A 16,453-nucleotide genomic window follows, 5' to 3' on the forward strand; every position below is an offset into this window, starting at 1 on the left:
CTGGTCCAGGATGGGTCTTTAGGCCTTTTGTCTTAATAAACAGGCTATTGTTGAACTTTCACTTCCATCAAAGCTCTTTATTGTACCTCCACCATTAATTCGTGACTTTCAGTCTTAACCACACCTTTGACAGGATATTTGTAATGTTTATATGTGTGTTCATGTATTTCATGTATTTTATTTTGAAAAGTTTAGTTCCTGTTCATGTCATGTGTTTCCCTTGTCATGTGATTTCATGTTTCCCTCCATGTTCATGTGTCTTGTTTTCATTGGTTTATTCTTTCATTAGGATGTTATCAGTTCTAGTTTGTCATTGGTTTTAGTTTATTAGTCTTGTTATCTTGTTTAAAATTCTGCTTGGTCATTGGTTAACTTATTATTGTTTTACCCAATGTCTATGTATTTAAGCCCTCATGTTTGCCATTGTATCTTGTCTAGTATTGTGAATGTAACATTGTTGTTTTGGTCAAGTCAAGTCAAGTCAAGTCAAGTCAAGTCAAGTCAAGTCAAGTCTAGTTCATGTTTAGAGTTTTTGGAATTCAAGTTTTGTTTAATAAACTACACTTGGGTTCGTCACTCCATCGTCAAAGTCTTCATCATTGTCTATGCCAGCATCGTTACAGAATACTAGACCTCATAATGAACCCAGCAGTTCGACTTCGTCCCCTGGAGGACTATGTGGAGGACTTTTGTGATTTGACAAGCCAGGTGGATTTTAATGAGGTTGCACTCAAGGACCGTTTCCGATTTAATGAGCTTAATGAGCCAATCTCCATGTCGATGCCAGGTGGTAAGAGTACCCTCACCCTCGCTCAATATATCGACCTCGCCCTGCAGATCATTGGTTCCATGTTCACTGTGGGGGAGGATGCTAAATCGGAGTTCCACGACATGGCTGCTGAATTGGAGTTCCACAACATGGCCGACGAGCCAATGCCCATGCCTACCATGGCTGACAAGCCAACGCCCAAACCTGCCACGGCCGACGAGCCGACGCCCAGGTCGTTTTCAAGTCTCTGCCCATGTACACGACCACGGAGGTCGTTTTCAAGTTTCTACCCATGTACACGACCAAGGAGGTCGTTCCCGAGTCTCTACCATGTACACAACCAAGGTGGTCGTTCCCGAGTCTCAGTCCATGCCCATGACCACAGAGGTCATTCCCGAGACTCAGTCCATACCCACGACCACAGAGGTCGCTTCTGAGACTCTGTTCATGTTCACGACCACTGAGTTCTTTTCCCAGTCATCCAGGACTCTTAGTTTCGAGGCTCCCACGGCTCCAACTTCCACAACTTTGCTCCAAGTCATGGCAGCCCCGGCAGAGTCAGCTCCAGGCCATGTCACAGCCCGGCAGAGTCAGCTCCAGGCCATATCACAGCCCTGGCAGAGTCAGCTCCAGGCCATGTCACAGCCCCGGCAGAGTCAGCTCCAGGCCATGTCACAGCCCCTGCAGAGTCAGCTCCATGCCATGTCACAGCCACGCCTCCGCCTGCTCCATGCCATGTCAAAACAAAGCTTCAGCCTGCTCCATGTCATGTCTTAGCCGAACCCCAGTCTGCTCCATGTCATGTCACAGCCAATCCCAAACTGCTCCATGCATTATCACAAGCAAGCTTCTGTTCCACGGTCCAGGCCAGCCTCTGCTCCACTGGGGACCTCCATCCCTACGGCTCCACCATGGTCCTCAGCACCATCGGCTCCACCCCCCATGGGCACTGCCCTGATTCCATGCTCCACGCCTCAAGACCCCCAGTTCCTTACAGAACTTTGGAATTTATGTCATGTTTAATGTTAGTGTTCATGTTTTTCGCCTAGTGGGGGGGTTATGTAATGTTTATATGTGTGTTCATTTATTGTGTGTTATCTTTTATTTTGAAAAGTTTAGTTCCTGTTCATGTCATGTGGTTCCCTTGTCACGTGATTTCATATTCCCTCCTTGTTCATGTGTCTTGTTTTCATTGGTTTATTTTTTCATTAGGTTGTTATCAGTTCTAGTTTGTCATTGGTTTTAGTTTATTTGTCTTGTTATCTTGTTTATATTTCTGTCTGGTCATTGGTTAACTTATTATTGTTTTACCCAATGTCTGTGTATTTAAGCCCTCATGTTTGCCATTGTCTCTTGTCTAGTATTGTGAATGTAATGTTGTTGTTTTGTTCTAGTCAAGTCCAGCCAAGCCAAGTTTAGTTCAAGTTTAGTTCTCATTTATTGTTAGGATTTTTGGAATTTCTGTTTTGTTTAATAAACTGCACTTGGGTTTGTCACTCCATCGTCAAAGTCTTCATCATTGTCTATGCCAGCATCGTTACAATATTGAGCAGAACATTCTTTTGTTTTGGCAACAACGTTGTCTCCACCCAAGCTTCGCACCTTGGATTTGCTGACATAACACCTTCGAGTTCCCAGTGTTAATGCTTTCAATCCCTTGGAGTGATTAAGGGAACATTAATGTGCTGTGACACTAGTGAGTTGGGGATGATGGCTTTTCCTTTATTCACCCTCTGGCTGAAAGCGAAGATTACTAATTAATAAAAGTTTTAAATATTGATCTTTTTCTCTCATACACCTATCATATTGCTTCAGAAGACATTGATTAAACGACTCAGATCATTTTCATTACTATTATACTGCCTTTATTTGCTTGTTGGACCTTCAAAGGACACTGATTACTTGCATTGAATGGACCTACAGAGCTTAGAAATCTTTTTCAAAATCTTTGTTTGTATTCTGCAGAAGAAGGAAATTCATACACATCAGGGATAACATAAGGGTGAATAAAGGATGAGACACTTTTAATTTTTGCGTGAACATCTCCTTTTTAGAATAAAGGAAAAGCCATCATCCCCAGCTCATTAGTGTCACAGTTCATTATGGTTCCATTAGCTTAAACCATCTCTTAAACAACGGACATTAAAATGGCCCACACAGACCATTACATGTAGCATGCTAAAAAGCATCAGAGCAACTTTAAACTCTTCTTTGCAGCCACAACCTCTTCCCTGCTCTCTCTCTCTCCATTCAAACTCATCTCCTTCATCTGTAAGTCACACTGAGCACCCAATAAATGCAATTTCTATCTCAGATAGGGCTCCCATCCTTCGGGAAACATATGGGTTTTTTCAACAACCTAATCATCTATAGGGCCTCTGGGCAAATAATGGCTGCACTTTTAAATTACTAAGTTCACCTCTTCCACCAAAGAGATTTTTAAAGAACAGTTTAATGGACAATAGCCTCCCTCGCAAGGTAGAAGAGAAAACATCTCTGGGTTGTTAGTAGCACATTATGATGCTAGAGACAAGACTACTGTGTTACAAAAATAAAAATCCTCAAAATAGGAAACCAAGAATTCCCATCTCAAAGGGAAAGTAGTTAAAAAGAGCAGAAGAAAGCAAGCCGTCTGCTTTTGAGAAGAATTATTTAAAGGCTTATTAGGCTTTTCACATAAAGGATAATGTGCATCAGACGGCGCTTTTATCTCCGAATGTAATTGCGAAGAAAATTACAAACAAATTGTACCAATTAAAGTAATCCTGAATTAACACTATGTCATCTTTGTTTCAGTACTTGGTAGAAGAGTCTGTCTCATTATCTCCAATAGCCTTCCACATATTCATTTTGAGTGTCATTAGTTAGAAAGTTTCAGTAAAATCGCTTTAAATCCTGGATTTGGAGCCCGGCACTGAGAGGCAATTGTTCCCACAATGAATAAGTCCAGCATTGTGACAGGAAGCATTGTGAGAGGGACAAGGCTTTAGAAAGTGGAAGGGCTTTCATGTTCTTTTTCTTTCTCTTTAACCTGTGAATGTCATACTGAGTTGGCACGGTGTTGCGCTGATGGAGCCGGTGAGAGAGGGACACGTAGGGAGAGGTGAGGGAAGTGTGGACAAAAGGTGAGGGGGCGAGTCCTCTTTCCTGTGCTTTCTCGTACGATCTCTCTTGTGATAGGTTGAGTTGGACAGTGCTACGCCAACTCTCCTGGTGGGTTAATTAACAAAGGCCCTGTTCAGAGTGGGAAGATATGGGACATATGTTACCGGGCCTGAGCCGGCTGATAAGGGGAAACTGGGCAAGGTAACCAGCCCACTCAGGTTCTGTCATACCATCCTGGCACATGCCACACACCAGATGTCAGAGCAGAACCAGCTCGGCGGGCCACACCTCGTAACAAGCAAAAACCGGAGCAAATTGCCATAAATATACTCCCAGTGGACCTGAGTCTTCTCAAAAAGTCCACTGGCCTCCAGAACCTCTCGCTCTCTCCCCATATGGACTTCCGCCTGTTTGCTTCTTAAGGTAATACGGCCAAAACACATCTCACTACAAGTAAGACATTCTTAGCGTAAAATTTTGGTCACCAAGACCAAAAAACAACCATGACCCTTGGTTCAGCAAACATACTGGGGAGAGACCATTACATCCAGACTGAAAAGCTAAAGAGAAGGACATCTGGGAAGACAGAAAAAAGGACAAAAGGAACAAAGAATAACAGAGAGCAAAACAGCCAAATTTAAAGTACAGCAAGGTACCTTGCTGAGCCTTTTCCTTTCAATTTGTCAAAGAGCACTGTTGGCTAGTCGGCCCAGTCAACTAGGAGTAATTTGTAGTTGTACATAAAGAATGTACACACCACTTTTCTTACAGAAATCTGTTTTTGCAGCTATTTTTTTTTTTAAATATTTTATTTCAATGAAATACCATAACAGCAAAATTATTTGAAGTCTATATGAATCGGACTATACAGTGCAACTACATTGGTTGTACTGTATGTTTGGTTTTGCATGCAGCCAATATGTGTTGTCTATTTATTGTCTTTGTATTATCAGGCTGCATGGTATCCAATCTTTGTTTTAATCTTATCGTTTTCGATTCAGCAAACGTGCAACTCAGGAAACACTGGTTCACACACTAACTCTTCTTTGGTCATGGGGGTTTATAGAACTGCAAATCAGGCAAGTGTTCCTTATAGGGATGGTTTACACAAAAATAAAAAAGTCTCATCATTTACTCACCCTCATGCCATCCCAGATGCGAATGACTTTCTTTCTTCTGCAGAAAACAAAAATTAAAATCTTAGCTCAGTATGTCCATACAATGTAAGTGAATGGTGATCAGACCTTTGTAGCTCCAAAAATCACATAAAGGAAACCAGTGTTTAAATCCATATCTTCTGAAGCAATATAATAGGTGCGGGTGAGAATAAGAACAATATTTAAGTCATTCTTTAATCTAAATCTCCACTTTATCTTCCACTTTCAGATGTGAAAGTAAAACTAAACAGGCACCACATGTGATTTTCCGATGTAAAAGTGAAAGTGGAGATTTAGAGTAAAAACGGACTTAAATTTTGATGTTTCTCACCCACACCTATTCTATTGCACTGGAGTCGTATGGATTAATTCTGTTCCTTTTATTTGATTTTTGGAGCTGTCAAGGTCTGCTCACCATTCACTTGCATTGTATGGATCTACAGATTTGAGATACTGTTCTAAAAATCTTTGTGTTCTGCAGAAGCAAGAAAGTCATACACACCTGATGGCATGTGGGTTAGTAAATGATGAGAGAATTTTCATTTTAAGGTTAACTATCCCTTTAAGGAAACTATAATCCTTTGTGTTATGCTTGCTCGAACGGATTAGTTTAGCCTGTAGAGTCTCAATGTTAATCATAAAATAAGATGACGTTATTAACAGATTATTCACATTCTGGTGCAGATTAGAGGACTGGGTTCCTTTGTGACTAGAGAGTTGTTTCCATGCTACAGGCAATAAAAGAGGTAACACTTATTTGTGTAGCCTTGAGCTAGAAACGAAACTCTAGACACGTACAGAAATGCAGAAACGAACGCTGGAACACACATAAAGTGCATTCTTATATTAGTGTGATGTAACAAGGTGACGATAGAGTTACCTTCAAATGTCTGAGTCATTTAACTGATTATTATTCATGTAGCTATAAATATATCAACACTAATGAACTTTAAATGAATGAACTTGCATTATGAATTGTGTTGACACATTTCGGAACATAACAATGTGTGAGCTTGTAGAAATGCTGTTAATGCAATGCATACCGGCCCTTGAATTGCATTATAAACTGTCTTTTGAATACTTTTGGAATAAGATGACAAAATAATTTTAGCTTGCAGTAAGACTGAGAATGCAATTGCGTTATGAATCACATTCTAAAATATTCCGGACACAAGGGTGCATAAAATTGAGCTTGTGTAGCTAGAGGTGTTTACCATGTTGTACTTAAACCCATACTTGCCCTTGTCTGTGGTGTTACAGTGAGGAAAAGCAACAAGCTCTGTCTATTGAACAGTTCTCTCTGGGTTGTAAAGGTAATGTTGTGCAAACTGCTCAAACAAAATGTGTAACAAATAAACATACACACACACACGCCAACAAACACATAAAAGTGCTGTGACCCCTCATAATGACCTACCATGGAGCAACGTTACAAAGAGGGGATTTCGCCACTTCTCTCTTCAAGGAATTTGTGTGTGTGTTGGAGAGAAAGATAGAAGAATGTAGAAAACCAAGCTAAAGCAGGCAACACACACACACACACACACACACACACACACACAGTCCTTTTCCTGAGCACTTATCATTTTATTGACCTTTTTCACAGACTGTGATGATGCGTTTCCACCTTATTTATCAGTGTAAATCTCACATTTTTTTTATAATATAATTTTTTTTTAATATTGAGTGTAAATTTATAACATTATGTTATATTACCCTGGAATTAGTTTAAAAAAAATGAAATACCAGATAGAGTGACAGTAAATTAGGTGTTTTCTCCCATTTTACTCTTAATCCACCACTCTCTATTTTTTTCCTCTTCTGGAATGTCATTCAAACATAATAATGGATTATTTATTTTGGTCTTGGAGCAAATGGTTAAGTTACAATAATATTTTCTGTGATCTCCCATTCACCACTGTCGAAGTATATCCTGCAAAAGTTTACTTCCATGTTCTAAAACGTCTCGGTTACGTACGTAACCTCGGTTCCCTGAGACGAAGGGAACGAGACATTGTGTTACTAATGCAAATGGGGAGTGCCTTCATACACGACCTATTTGAAACCTCTCTACAATAACGCCAATATTCTAATATTGGCTATGGTGTTTGAGCGAGCCTGTTTTGGCGCGAAACTGACCGCTCGTTTCGGCGCGAACTGACCGCTATAAAACAGGTGCACAGACACCATTTCCTCAGAATTTCTGACTGAGAACAAGGAGCGCATTGCTCGTGCCTCAAGAACTCTGAGTCTTGTGGTGCGGCTAGCGTTCGCAATGTCTCGTTCCCTTCGTCTCAGGGAACCGAGGTAACGTACGTAACCGAGACGTTCCCTTACGACTTCAGTTCACTTGACATTGCGTTACTAACGCATATGGGGAACAGAATCCCATCACGCCGCACTACACGACATAACTTCCTAGAGAGGAAACATGGTGGCGCAGTCTTATGGGATGGCGACCGACATGTGTATGCCACAGTGAGTGATCCTCATGATGGCCAGGAGGAGAGCACTCATAATGAGTATCATATAGTATGAATTACTCCTTATGAACCCGTCCGGGAAGGGAGTTTATTTATAATGAAGTGCTTGTGATTTATGGCATTATAACAGCCTGAATGCAGGTGGTTGTGTAAATGATGTGGAGCCCGTACTTAAAAGGGGGCATAAGTATATATATATATATGTATATGGCCAATGAATAGCAAGGACTTGTGAAGGAAGAGATGTTACTTCTAGGTTGTAAAACCTTGCGAACATGTTTTGCGAGGACCATCCTGCTGCAAAACATATGTCTTGTAAGGACACACCATTCACCCATGCCCATGAGGAGGCCATGCCTCTATTTGAGTGTGCTTAACACCAATTGGACAAGTCTGAACCTGCGATTCATAAGCCAGGGTAAGAAAGTCTTTGCTTGGAGAAGGACATCCCTTTTGCACATCCTCCATAGCATACAAAGATCTGATCAGACAGTCTGCACTGGCAAGTATGCTCAACTTATGTATGTAGCGCCCGCACAGGGCATAACAAATGCAATGATTTTTCCTCATCTGAATTAAATGGAGGAGGGGAGAAGGCCTGAAGATGAACCACCTGTGCTTTGAAGGGTGTGGTCAGGACCTTGGGTAAATAGCCTTTCCTGGGTTTGACAGTGGCCAAAGACCAGGCCAAACTCCAGGATTTATAAGGTCACCATATAAGGTCGCACGCCAGGACTTGAATAGTTTTCATTATGAACTTCGGGGAAGAAATGTGCGGGATGCTGCCGTTTAACGGCGCCCTCACTGCTGGAACCATTCATCGAGGCGAGACGGTTCCTCTGGGGGAGACCAGTCAGGGTGAAGCTCTTCGACTGCCCTTGTAAGGACGCGGAGCATCTCCCTGTCAGTGGCGCGTGCACGTTCCTCGCCCTCGCTAGGGGAGGGGCGGCAGCATTATCCACTGACCATTTGCCTGATGTGGCGAGAGACATGACATCGTCATCATCCCCAGTATCAGATCCACCAAACAAGACGAGGCTGCACGCTCATCAGAGGGCCGGAGCTCGTTTTGCACATAGCGTATGGGGATATATGCGCTTCGTGGAGATTGAGGGGCTCGTGGGGCGTGTGCCGGCACGAAATCCACCTCAAGTTCGTCCTGCTCGGCCTCGCGGCCCCGCCGTGCCTCCTCGTGTGAACCCTCGGGAATCACAGAAGAGGCTGGTAGGAGGGCGCGACAGGCTGAATCGTCCCTCAGAACGAGGGCGATTCGTGAGCGAAGCGAATTGAGACTCATGTCCTCACAGTGAGGACAGTCTGTCTCCATGAGAGCTGACTCTGCGTGGGCGCGGCCCAGACAGAAAACGCAGCTCTCATGCATGTCTGACGGCGGGATGTGTCTCTCGCACAAGGAACACTTACGGAACAACATCTTGAAAAAGACGTGAACACGTAAGTGGCTCTTCTAGATATATAAATATAAATATAGATTTATATTTATATAACTTATATAATTTACATTTATACACACAAGTACAATTTTGCTTTAAAAGGATACTCTACACCTGCCGACGCGCTGCGGAGAATCAGGATGCTGAGGTCTCCAGCGAAGCGTTCACCAGCGAAGCGTCAAGCGGCGAGGCGGAGTGATGTTCGCCGGAGCACTGCAGGGGAGCGGAGAGTCTTCTCGCTGCCGTGAAGATTCCGTCCGCTGACTATTGTGAATCGACTGCGAAGGTAGAGGGCTTCGAGACAAGAGGTAATCGCTGTCTTGAAGGAAGACATTTTGAGGAAATGGTGTCTGTGCACCTATTTCATAGCGGTCAGTTCGCGCCGAAACGAGCGGTCAGTTTCGCGCCAAAACAGGCTGGCTCAAACACCATAGCCAATATTAGAATATTGGCGTTATTGTAGAGAGGTTTCAAATAGGTCGTGTATGAAGGCACTCCCCATATGCGTTAGTAACGCAATGTCAAGTGGACTGAAGTCGTAAGGGAACCCAGAGTGTGAAAAAGGTCTGTTTGCCCTCACACACAATCTCAGTAGAAAGAACACAAGACTAGGCTTGTGACTGCGATTGAGAACGGCAGTTGAGCTATGAAACTGACTCACTCCACACACAAGCAGTACAGCTCTCCCTGATTGAGCGCTTACAACATCAGTGTGGACCACATACTGACCGACTGGTCCAGATCGGTGCAGTCATGGGACAAATGGCCGCATTGTTTTAATCCCATTCACAATGGAAAAGTGTAATTATAGATAACAATAACTACAAAATAAAACTTCATTAAAATATTTTCATTAACAAAAATAAACCCTAACATAGCTGGAAAACCTCAAAGTAAACAAATACACATTCATATAAAATAATGACCAAGAAGGTTGTAGAAATGAAGTATATTTAAAAATGTAAAACCTTCACAACCAGCTTTCATTAAGAATTAAAATAAACATATTTAATGTTGAAATAAACATAATTAAATGCATTTAACTAAATTGAAAGGACACATTGAAAATAATAATACAAATAAACCACCAAAACCAAAAAGTAAAATGAAAACTTTACATACTGAGCAAATAAAACAAAACTGAAACTAGAAAACTTACAATAAATCAAAACAAATAAAAGAGACAAAAATAATATAAAAAAACTAAATTGAAAGGACAATATATATATATATATATATATATATATATATATATATATATATATGATATATGACGAACAAACTGTTTGTGTGTATATATATATATACACACACAACAGTTTGTTCCGGTCCTCAAATCTGATTGGATGAGATACGTTCCATTAGCACTGATGGTCTGACACCATCAGCACTGCGACGCTTCACTGTGTGTATCACTCCGCTTGTGTTTGTGCCATTCTAAACTAAAGTATAAGAGCAGTGCAGATCTGTTAAGAGCTAATGTTGGCTATGTGTCTCTTTTTACACCTATTTTTTTTTTACATTACATATGTTAGCCAGCAGGTGGTGGCAAAAGATAATTTTTGTGTGTAATATGAGCCAGTTGGTGATGTGAAGTGAATCCTAGTCATTGTTTACATAGAACAGCGCTCCATGATCGCTCGTATTACTACTACACTACTAAAGCTAGGAAACTGCTTTAAATGGCATAAAACAAACAACTTCAACATTATGGCTCATCACAACTGAGAGACACAACAGACTAATTACAGAACTCAAGTTCTTACCTCATCCTGGAGTTTCCACATTGGATACATACTGTTTAAAATTGAGGAGGTTCTTTAGAGAATGAAACTTGCGCACCGGCTACCGCGAAATAGGGAGAAATACCCCCGCTTGGATGCTATTGTTCCACTGAGAAAGCTGACCTTCAGAAAGCTGACAGCATCTCTGCTTGGGAGGTGCAACAGGTGATGCACATGCTCCATCTCCCCCCTCTCTCTCTCACACACACACACACACACACACACACACACACACACACACACATCCATCCATCCAACCATCCATCCTTGTTTATCCAATAACTTGTTCAAAACAGCACAAGCCATGATACTATTTCTGAAGTGATATTTTTGAATTACTAACGAAGGCTTGAACACATCATTTGTTTTGAACCAGCAACTGCAGATTCTGATCCGTCATGTAATAAAGTAGTTCCAGTAGTTCACAACACCAGCGAAAGAGTATATAAACAGCTGCTTACATCCATGCTGCGACGATTCATCCAGCATTTGGCTCCACCCACTTTCCAACAACTACTGACACACTACTCTGCGCAAAGCTTTTGTCCTCATCAGATAAGTTCTTCCATAGCAATTGTTATGTTATTCACAGCAGCTGCCAAATTAACCATTGTTTTTGCACTGTCTATCTTTTATTCTCATTTTTCCTCACCGAAGCAGACCTGGCATCGAGGCTGCCTCCACAGCTGAATACCTGTCATACAGCCCACTACAGCTATACACATGTCCACTCATCCTATTTTTCTGCCCAGAGCGGTCCCTATAGCGTGTAGCAGTATCCGCAGTATCCCAATAGCGGTATCCGCTCTGACCACGCTACAGCTCACTACGGCTAAATGCTGCATTAAACATGACTTTCTCTGCTCTTGCCCAGGACAAACGTTTCACGCAGGTGAAATCAATCCATCATTTTAATTGTACAGACAAGTCTTCATCTACTTTCATTTCAATCATTGGATTACAAACTCTAAACAAGCTTGACCATAGAACCAAATTGCTGTATGACTTTAAAGTGTTTCAACAATCTCTCATAATCTTGCACTCAAGCTTAAAATAACAGGTTGAAATCAGAGCCAGATGATTCGGCTTCACATTTTGCTTCATCCTCACAATATTTCAGTTTTTCTGTAGAATTGATCACATGCAAACCTTACGCCAGTAGGATGCAGGATACATAGCAGAGAAAATCCTTTACGTGAATCAGATCAACAAAAGCAAAAAAACATTTTCAACTTGCCGACTTCCGTCTAGCTCTCCAAAGTTAAATCCCAATGCAACCTGCTCTTTGCAGATGACAAAAGATAAATAAATAAATAAATCCAACTTTTTAAAGGTCCCAGGGAGGGCTCACTCCAAACAGCCTAGTCCGTACACATGGAGGGCCCTCCCGTTCTGATGCTGCTAAGGGCCCCCCAGCAAGACTGGAAGCCCTCCCGTTCGTACCGTTGTGAAAGGCCCTCACACTTACATGTACTCAAGGGCTCTCCCATTCAAATCGGAGAGAGGGTTCTCCTGTGCAAATGCTGTGTGAGCCAGGTCACGTTTATTTGTATTGTGGGCTCCCCCATTCGCACCACTGTGAGGACTCCCCTGTTCGAATGCAGTGAGGGATCCCGTTCGATCGCAGGATGGGCTCGCCTGCACGATCGGTTAGCGCGTTCACTGCAATGACTTGTGTCTGGAAATGGCATAAGGTTGTGTCTGGCATGGGGCGGGCCCGCCTAAGGCGGCAGGGCAGACCTGCCCGGGCAGTGGGAGGTTTACCCCACTTCCTCCAGAGGGGCTGGAGAGGTGGCCTTCCAGCCACGGGCAACAGCAGCTCACGTGAGAGCTCATTTACATGCTGCAGCAGCAACCACCACTGTTTCCTTAGTATTTCCACCTATTTTCACTGTACTCATTATCTACCTATCCTGCAGCTTCCTATCCCCCAAGCAGACTCTAGTGTGAGGTTGCCTCCACAAGCAGCAACTGCTTGTTCTATCATCTGTGACCATTCTGCCCCTCTCACACACAGCAACACAAACCCCCCCCCCCGGCACGCCATTTCAGGTCTCATTTCTATTGGGGGGGGGCACCGTAGTGACTGTCATTCAGCATCTCAATATTCCTACCCAAACACATAGCTCTCCATGTTTCACGAGGCTCTAACAATAGCTACTGGCTGCCCAGTCTTGGCTTCTTTTGGGGGGTATTCGAGCTCGGGTCAAGTCTCGAGCCTCGAGCCCTCCTCCAGGGAAAGTGAGCCAAACACGTTTACACTATCATCATGGCAGGATTACATTAACCTGCGAACTACTGAAATGGAGTTTCATAAAGTTTGGGAGGAGCATGTTCATTTAATCTGAACAATCACATCGCCAGAGTAAGCGTATATAAACAACTGCTTATATCCATGCTTGAAGATCCCTCCACCGCCAACCCAACTCCTCCCATCTGAGTGCTGGGAAAGAGGAAATATAATAACCTTTTTTTTCTTAAATGGACATTTTCTTAAATTTATATGAAAAAGAATAAATTGCAGAAATTGCATTGTTATTTGAATCCAGTTCAAACTGAATATACTAATTAAAAATCCTGTGTTTCCTAATTAAAACTAAATATTCCCAAATTAAAAAATTATTGATATAGACCACAGATTTCATTAAAACAAAAATCTAATTATTTGTCATTTATATAAAGCAAACTCTTCTTTAGAACTAGTTTCTTATGTAAATGCCAGTTCAGGATACACTGAGCTTTCTCATTTTAGCTTAGTTTTTTCACATATTGCCACTTTTGCAACTCCCACTACACAATTAGCTTTCTCTAACATTTTCCCAACATTCTTCTACAATCTGAAACAAACCTTTCAGTCTAAAACAATAAAAAAAGCATGATCTATAGATTCTCGACAAATGTGGAGACAAGAAGATAAAGGGACAATCTCGGGTAATGAAAGAGGAGAAAAACGGGTGCGACAATGCGCTAAAGGCCATCATGGGGGCTGGGAAAAAGAGAGTGATAGAGAGGAAGAGAGAGAAAGATAGGCAGCAGATGCTGACACTGAGATGCTCTGACACTTCTACAGCCCCAGGAGTCACAGCATGTTAGTGCAGTGTGACAGAAAACAACCTTTAAAGGCCAAACACTGAGCATCAGCAACCTCACGGCCTCAACTTCCACCTTGCAACATACACACACACACACACACACACACACGCACATTAACGCATCCACATAAACTGCCGAACCCCTCTTCCATCCTGTGAGAATGCAGCAGATGCAACTGTAGAGAGTGTGTGTTGCTGGTTTGATGCCACTTGGTAAATAAGATAATTATTAAAGTGATCATCCATTACAGTCTGTTAATCAGGCAGGGATTGAGCATGCAGTCGTCATTCTCCAGCTTGTGTTGATGTTCATATATGAAAATCCAGCTGTCTTATTGTGCTCATGTAACTAACTGGCTAAATGGGAAGATCAATGCTTGAGATTTGAGATTTCATGGTACATCATACATAACAGACATCAAGTTTTATAGGAATCCTGTTGAGGAGCAAAAATAAACAGAGATTTCCTACTGCCACCTTCAGGTCACATGCATGAATAAACATTACAAATATGAGCTTTTCAGATGTTATAAAATGAGTGATGTGAGTAGTGGTGACGTAGTGGTCTAAAGCACATAACTGATAATCAGAAGGTCGCTGGTTCAATCCCCACAGCCACCACCATTGTGTCCTTGAGCAAGGTACTTAACTCCAGGTTGCTCCGGGGGGATTGTCCCTGTATTAAGTGCACTGTAAGTCGCTTTGGATAAAAGCATCTGCCAAATGCATAAATGTAAATGTAAATGTAAAATAAATCTTAGTTCAAATATATCTACATTAACAAAAAAAAAAATATATATATATATTTTTCTATATTTCCTATTCTGATAACCATTTTGCTTATGGATTATTATTTTAGTATTATTAATGTGCTTTAACCTCCCATTTCAATTTGTATCTTTATTAGTATCTTTGGAATCTCTTAGCCAAGACATTAAGACGTTAAATGTAAAAGGCAAGTGTTGTATGTTTTGTCTAAGATCCTTTAGTGCTCAACTGTAGTGTCCTGTATTTGTTACTGTATACAGGGGAATAAGCAGTTGATTAAAATAATAATATCCTCAGTCTCACAGTGCATTGCTGAAAATGCAGCATTATTTAAAAATTGGTGGGTGAATATCATGACATTTGAAACCAATACTTTTAATCTATCAAAAAAAATGTTTAGAGTGTTTTAAAGTCAAGCTGAGTCCTAAAATCTGAAGTTTGGATATGAAAGCTGACCTCTCATAGATTGTCCTCAGTGTGACCTGATCTGAGACTCCATCAGCCTCTTCCAGAAACAGGATGATCCAGGATGTGCGGTACGGCCACTCCTCCGTCAGGTTGATCCAGGATGCCAGCCGGTCCCAGTTAAAGATGATCTGATTGGCTCTGAGGAGACGACCTTTTAGACGATATTTGATTACTATTAAATATTTATAATTGCATAACACATATCTTTAACCTATCATATTAAAGGGATAGTTCACCCAACAATGAAAATTCTCTCATCATTTACTCACACTCGTGCCATCCCAGATGTGTATGACTTTCTTCTGCAGAACACAAATAAAGATTTTGAGAAGAATATCTCAGCTCAGCCCATTGTAGCTCCAAAAATCACTTAAAAAAAACCCCAGAAGTAATCCACAAGACTCCAGTGGTTAAATCCATATCTTCAGACGATATATGATGTGTGTAGGTGAGAAACATTTAGATTTTACTCTAAATCTCCACTTTCACTTTCACATCTGAAAGTGGAAGTTAAAGTGGAGATTTAGATAAAAGAATTACTTAAATATTGATCTGTTTATCACCCACACCTATTATATTGCTTCAGAAGATATGGATTTAAACACTGGACTCTTATGGATTACTTCTTTACTTTCCCCTTACTTTCCTTTACCTTTATGGATTACTACATTTCCTTCATGTGATTTTTGGAGCTCCAGAGTCTGATCACCATTCACTTGCATTGTTTGCACCTACAGATCTGAAATATTTTTCTAAAAATCTTAGTTTGTGTTCTTTAGAAGAAAGAAAGTCATACACATCTGGGATGGCATGAGGGTGAGTAAATGATGAGAGAATTTTCATTTTTAGATGAGCTATCCCTTTAACATGTACTGTAACCATCAATTAATATATTAAGCCATAATTAGGTTGCACTGACCTGTGACGGAGACAATGTTGAGCAGTCTCCTCATAGTCTGAGGGCTGATGTCACTGAACCAGTCCTCAGTGACCAGCAGCTTGGTCAGGTCAAAGGACATCTGCCGTGTGATGGTGCGCTGCATCTGTCTTCTGCGGTACGTGTCCTACAAACCAACATGCAGAGAAGTTATTCTCAAATTTCAGTCTGTGATCCCTACTGCACAGTTTTTCATATGCAAGTTTGTGATGCACCTGCAAAAGATCATTATGTCCTGTTTTACAAAAAGAACATTCTGTTTCCACAAGATTTAATCCTTTTCTTTACAGCTCTTTCTCATTCATCCTCATGCAGACAAACAAACAACGGGCTCAAGAGGCAACCGTTTTAAAATGAATGGTGTACAAAGGGAACATTTAGCTCTCTCTGCAAAAAGAATCACTGTGCTGCCATTCCAATCAATATGTACTGTATATTA

At 41.5% G+C, this 16,453-nt stretch overlaps 1 protein-coding gene across 3 annotated transcripts in view; it reads right to left on the bottom strand.

Annotated features, from left to right (window-relative positions):
• LOC127662496 (kinase D-interacting substrate of 220 kDa B-like) overlaps positions 1-16,453 on the bottom strand; it is an 88,460-nt gene that overhangs the window by 29,507 nt on the left and 42,500 nt on the right. For all 3 annotated transcript variants that reach the window (XM_052153696.1, XM_052153694.1, XM_052153695.1), the window contains exons 21-22: positions 15,997-16,141; positions 15,066-15,228 (exon numbers count right to left, since the gene is read on the bottom strand). In XM_052153696.1, the coding sequence (XP_052009656.1) occupies positions 15,066-15,228; positions 15,997-16,141 (308 nt within the window). The remainder of the gene's footprint in view (positions 1-15,065; positions 15,229-15,996; positions 16,142-16,453) is intronic.

This window comes from Xyrauchen texanus, chromosome 22 (assembly GCF_025860055.1).
Source record: "Xyrauchen texanus isolate HMW12.3.18 chromosome 22, RBS_HiC_50CHRs, whole genome shotgun sequence".
Lineage (NCBI taxonomy): Eukaryota > Metazoa > Chordata > Actinopteri > Cypriniformes > Catostomidae > Xyrauchen > Xyrauchen texanus.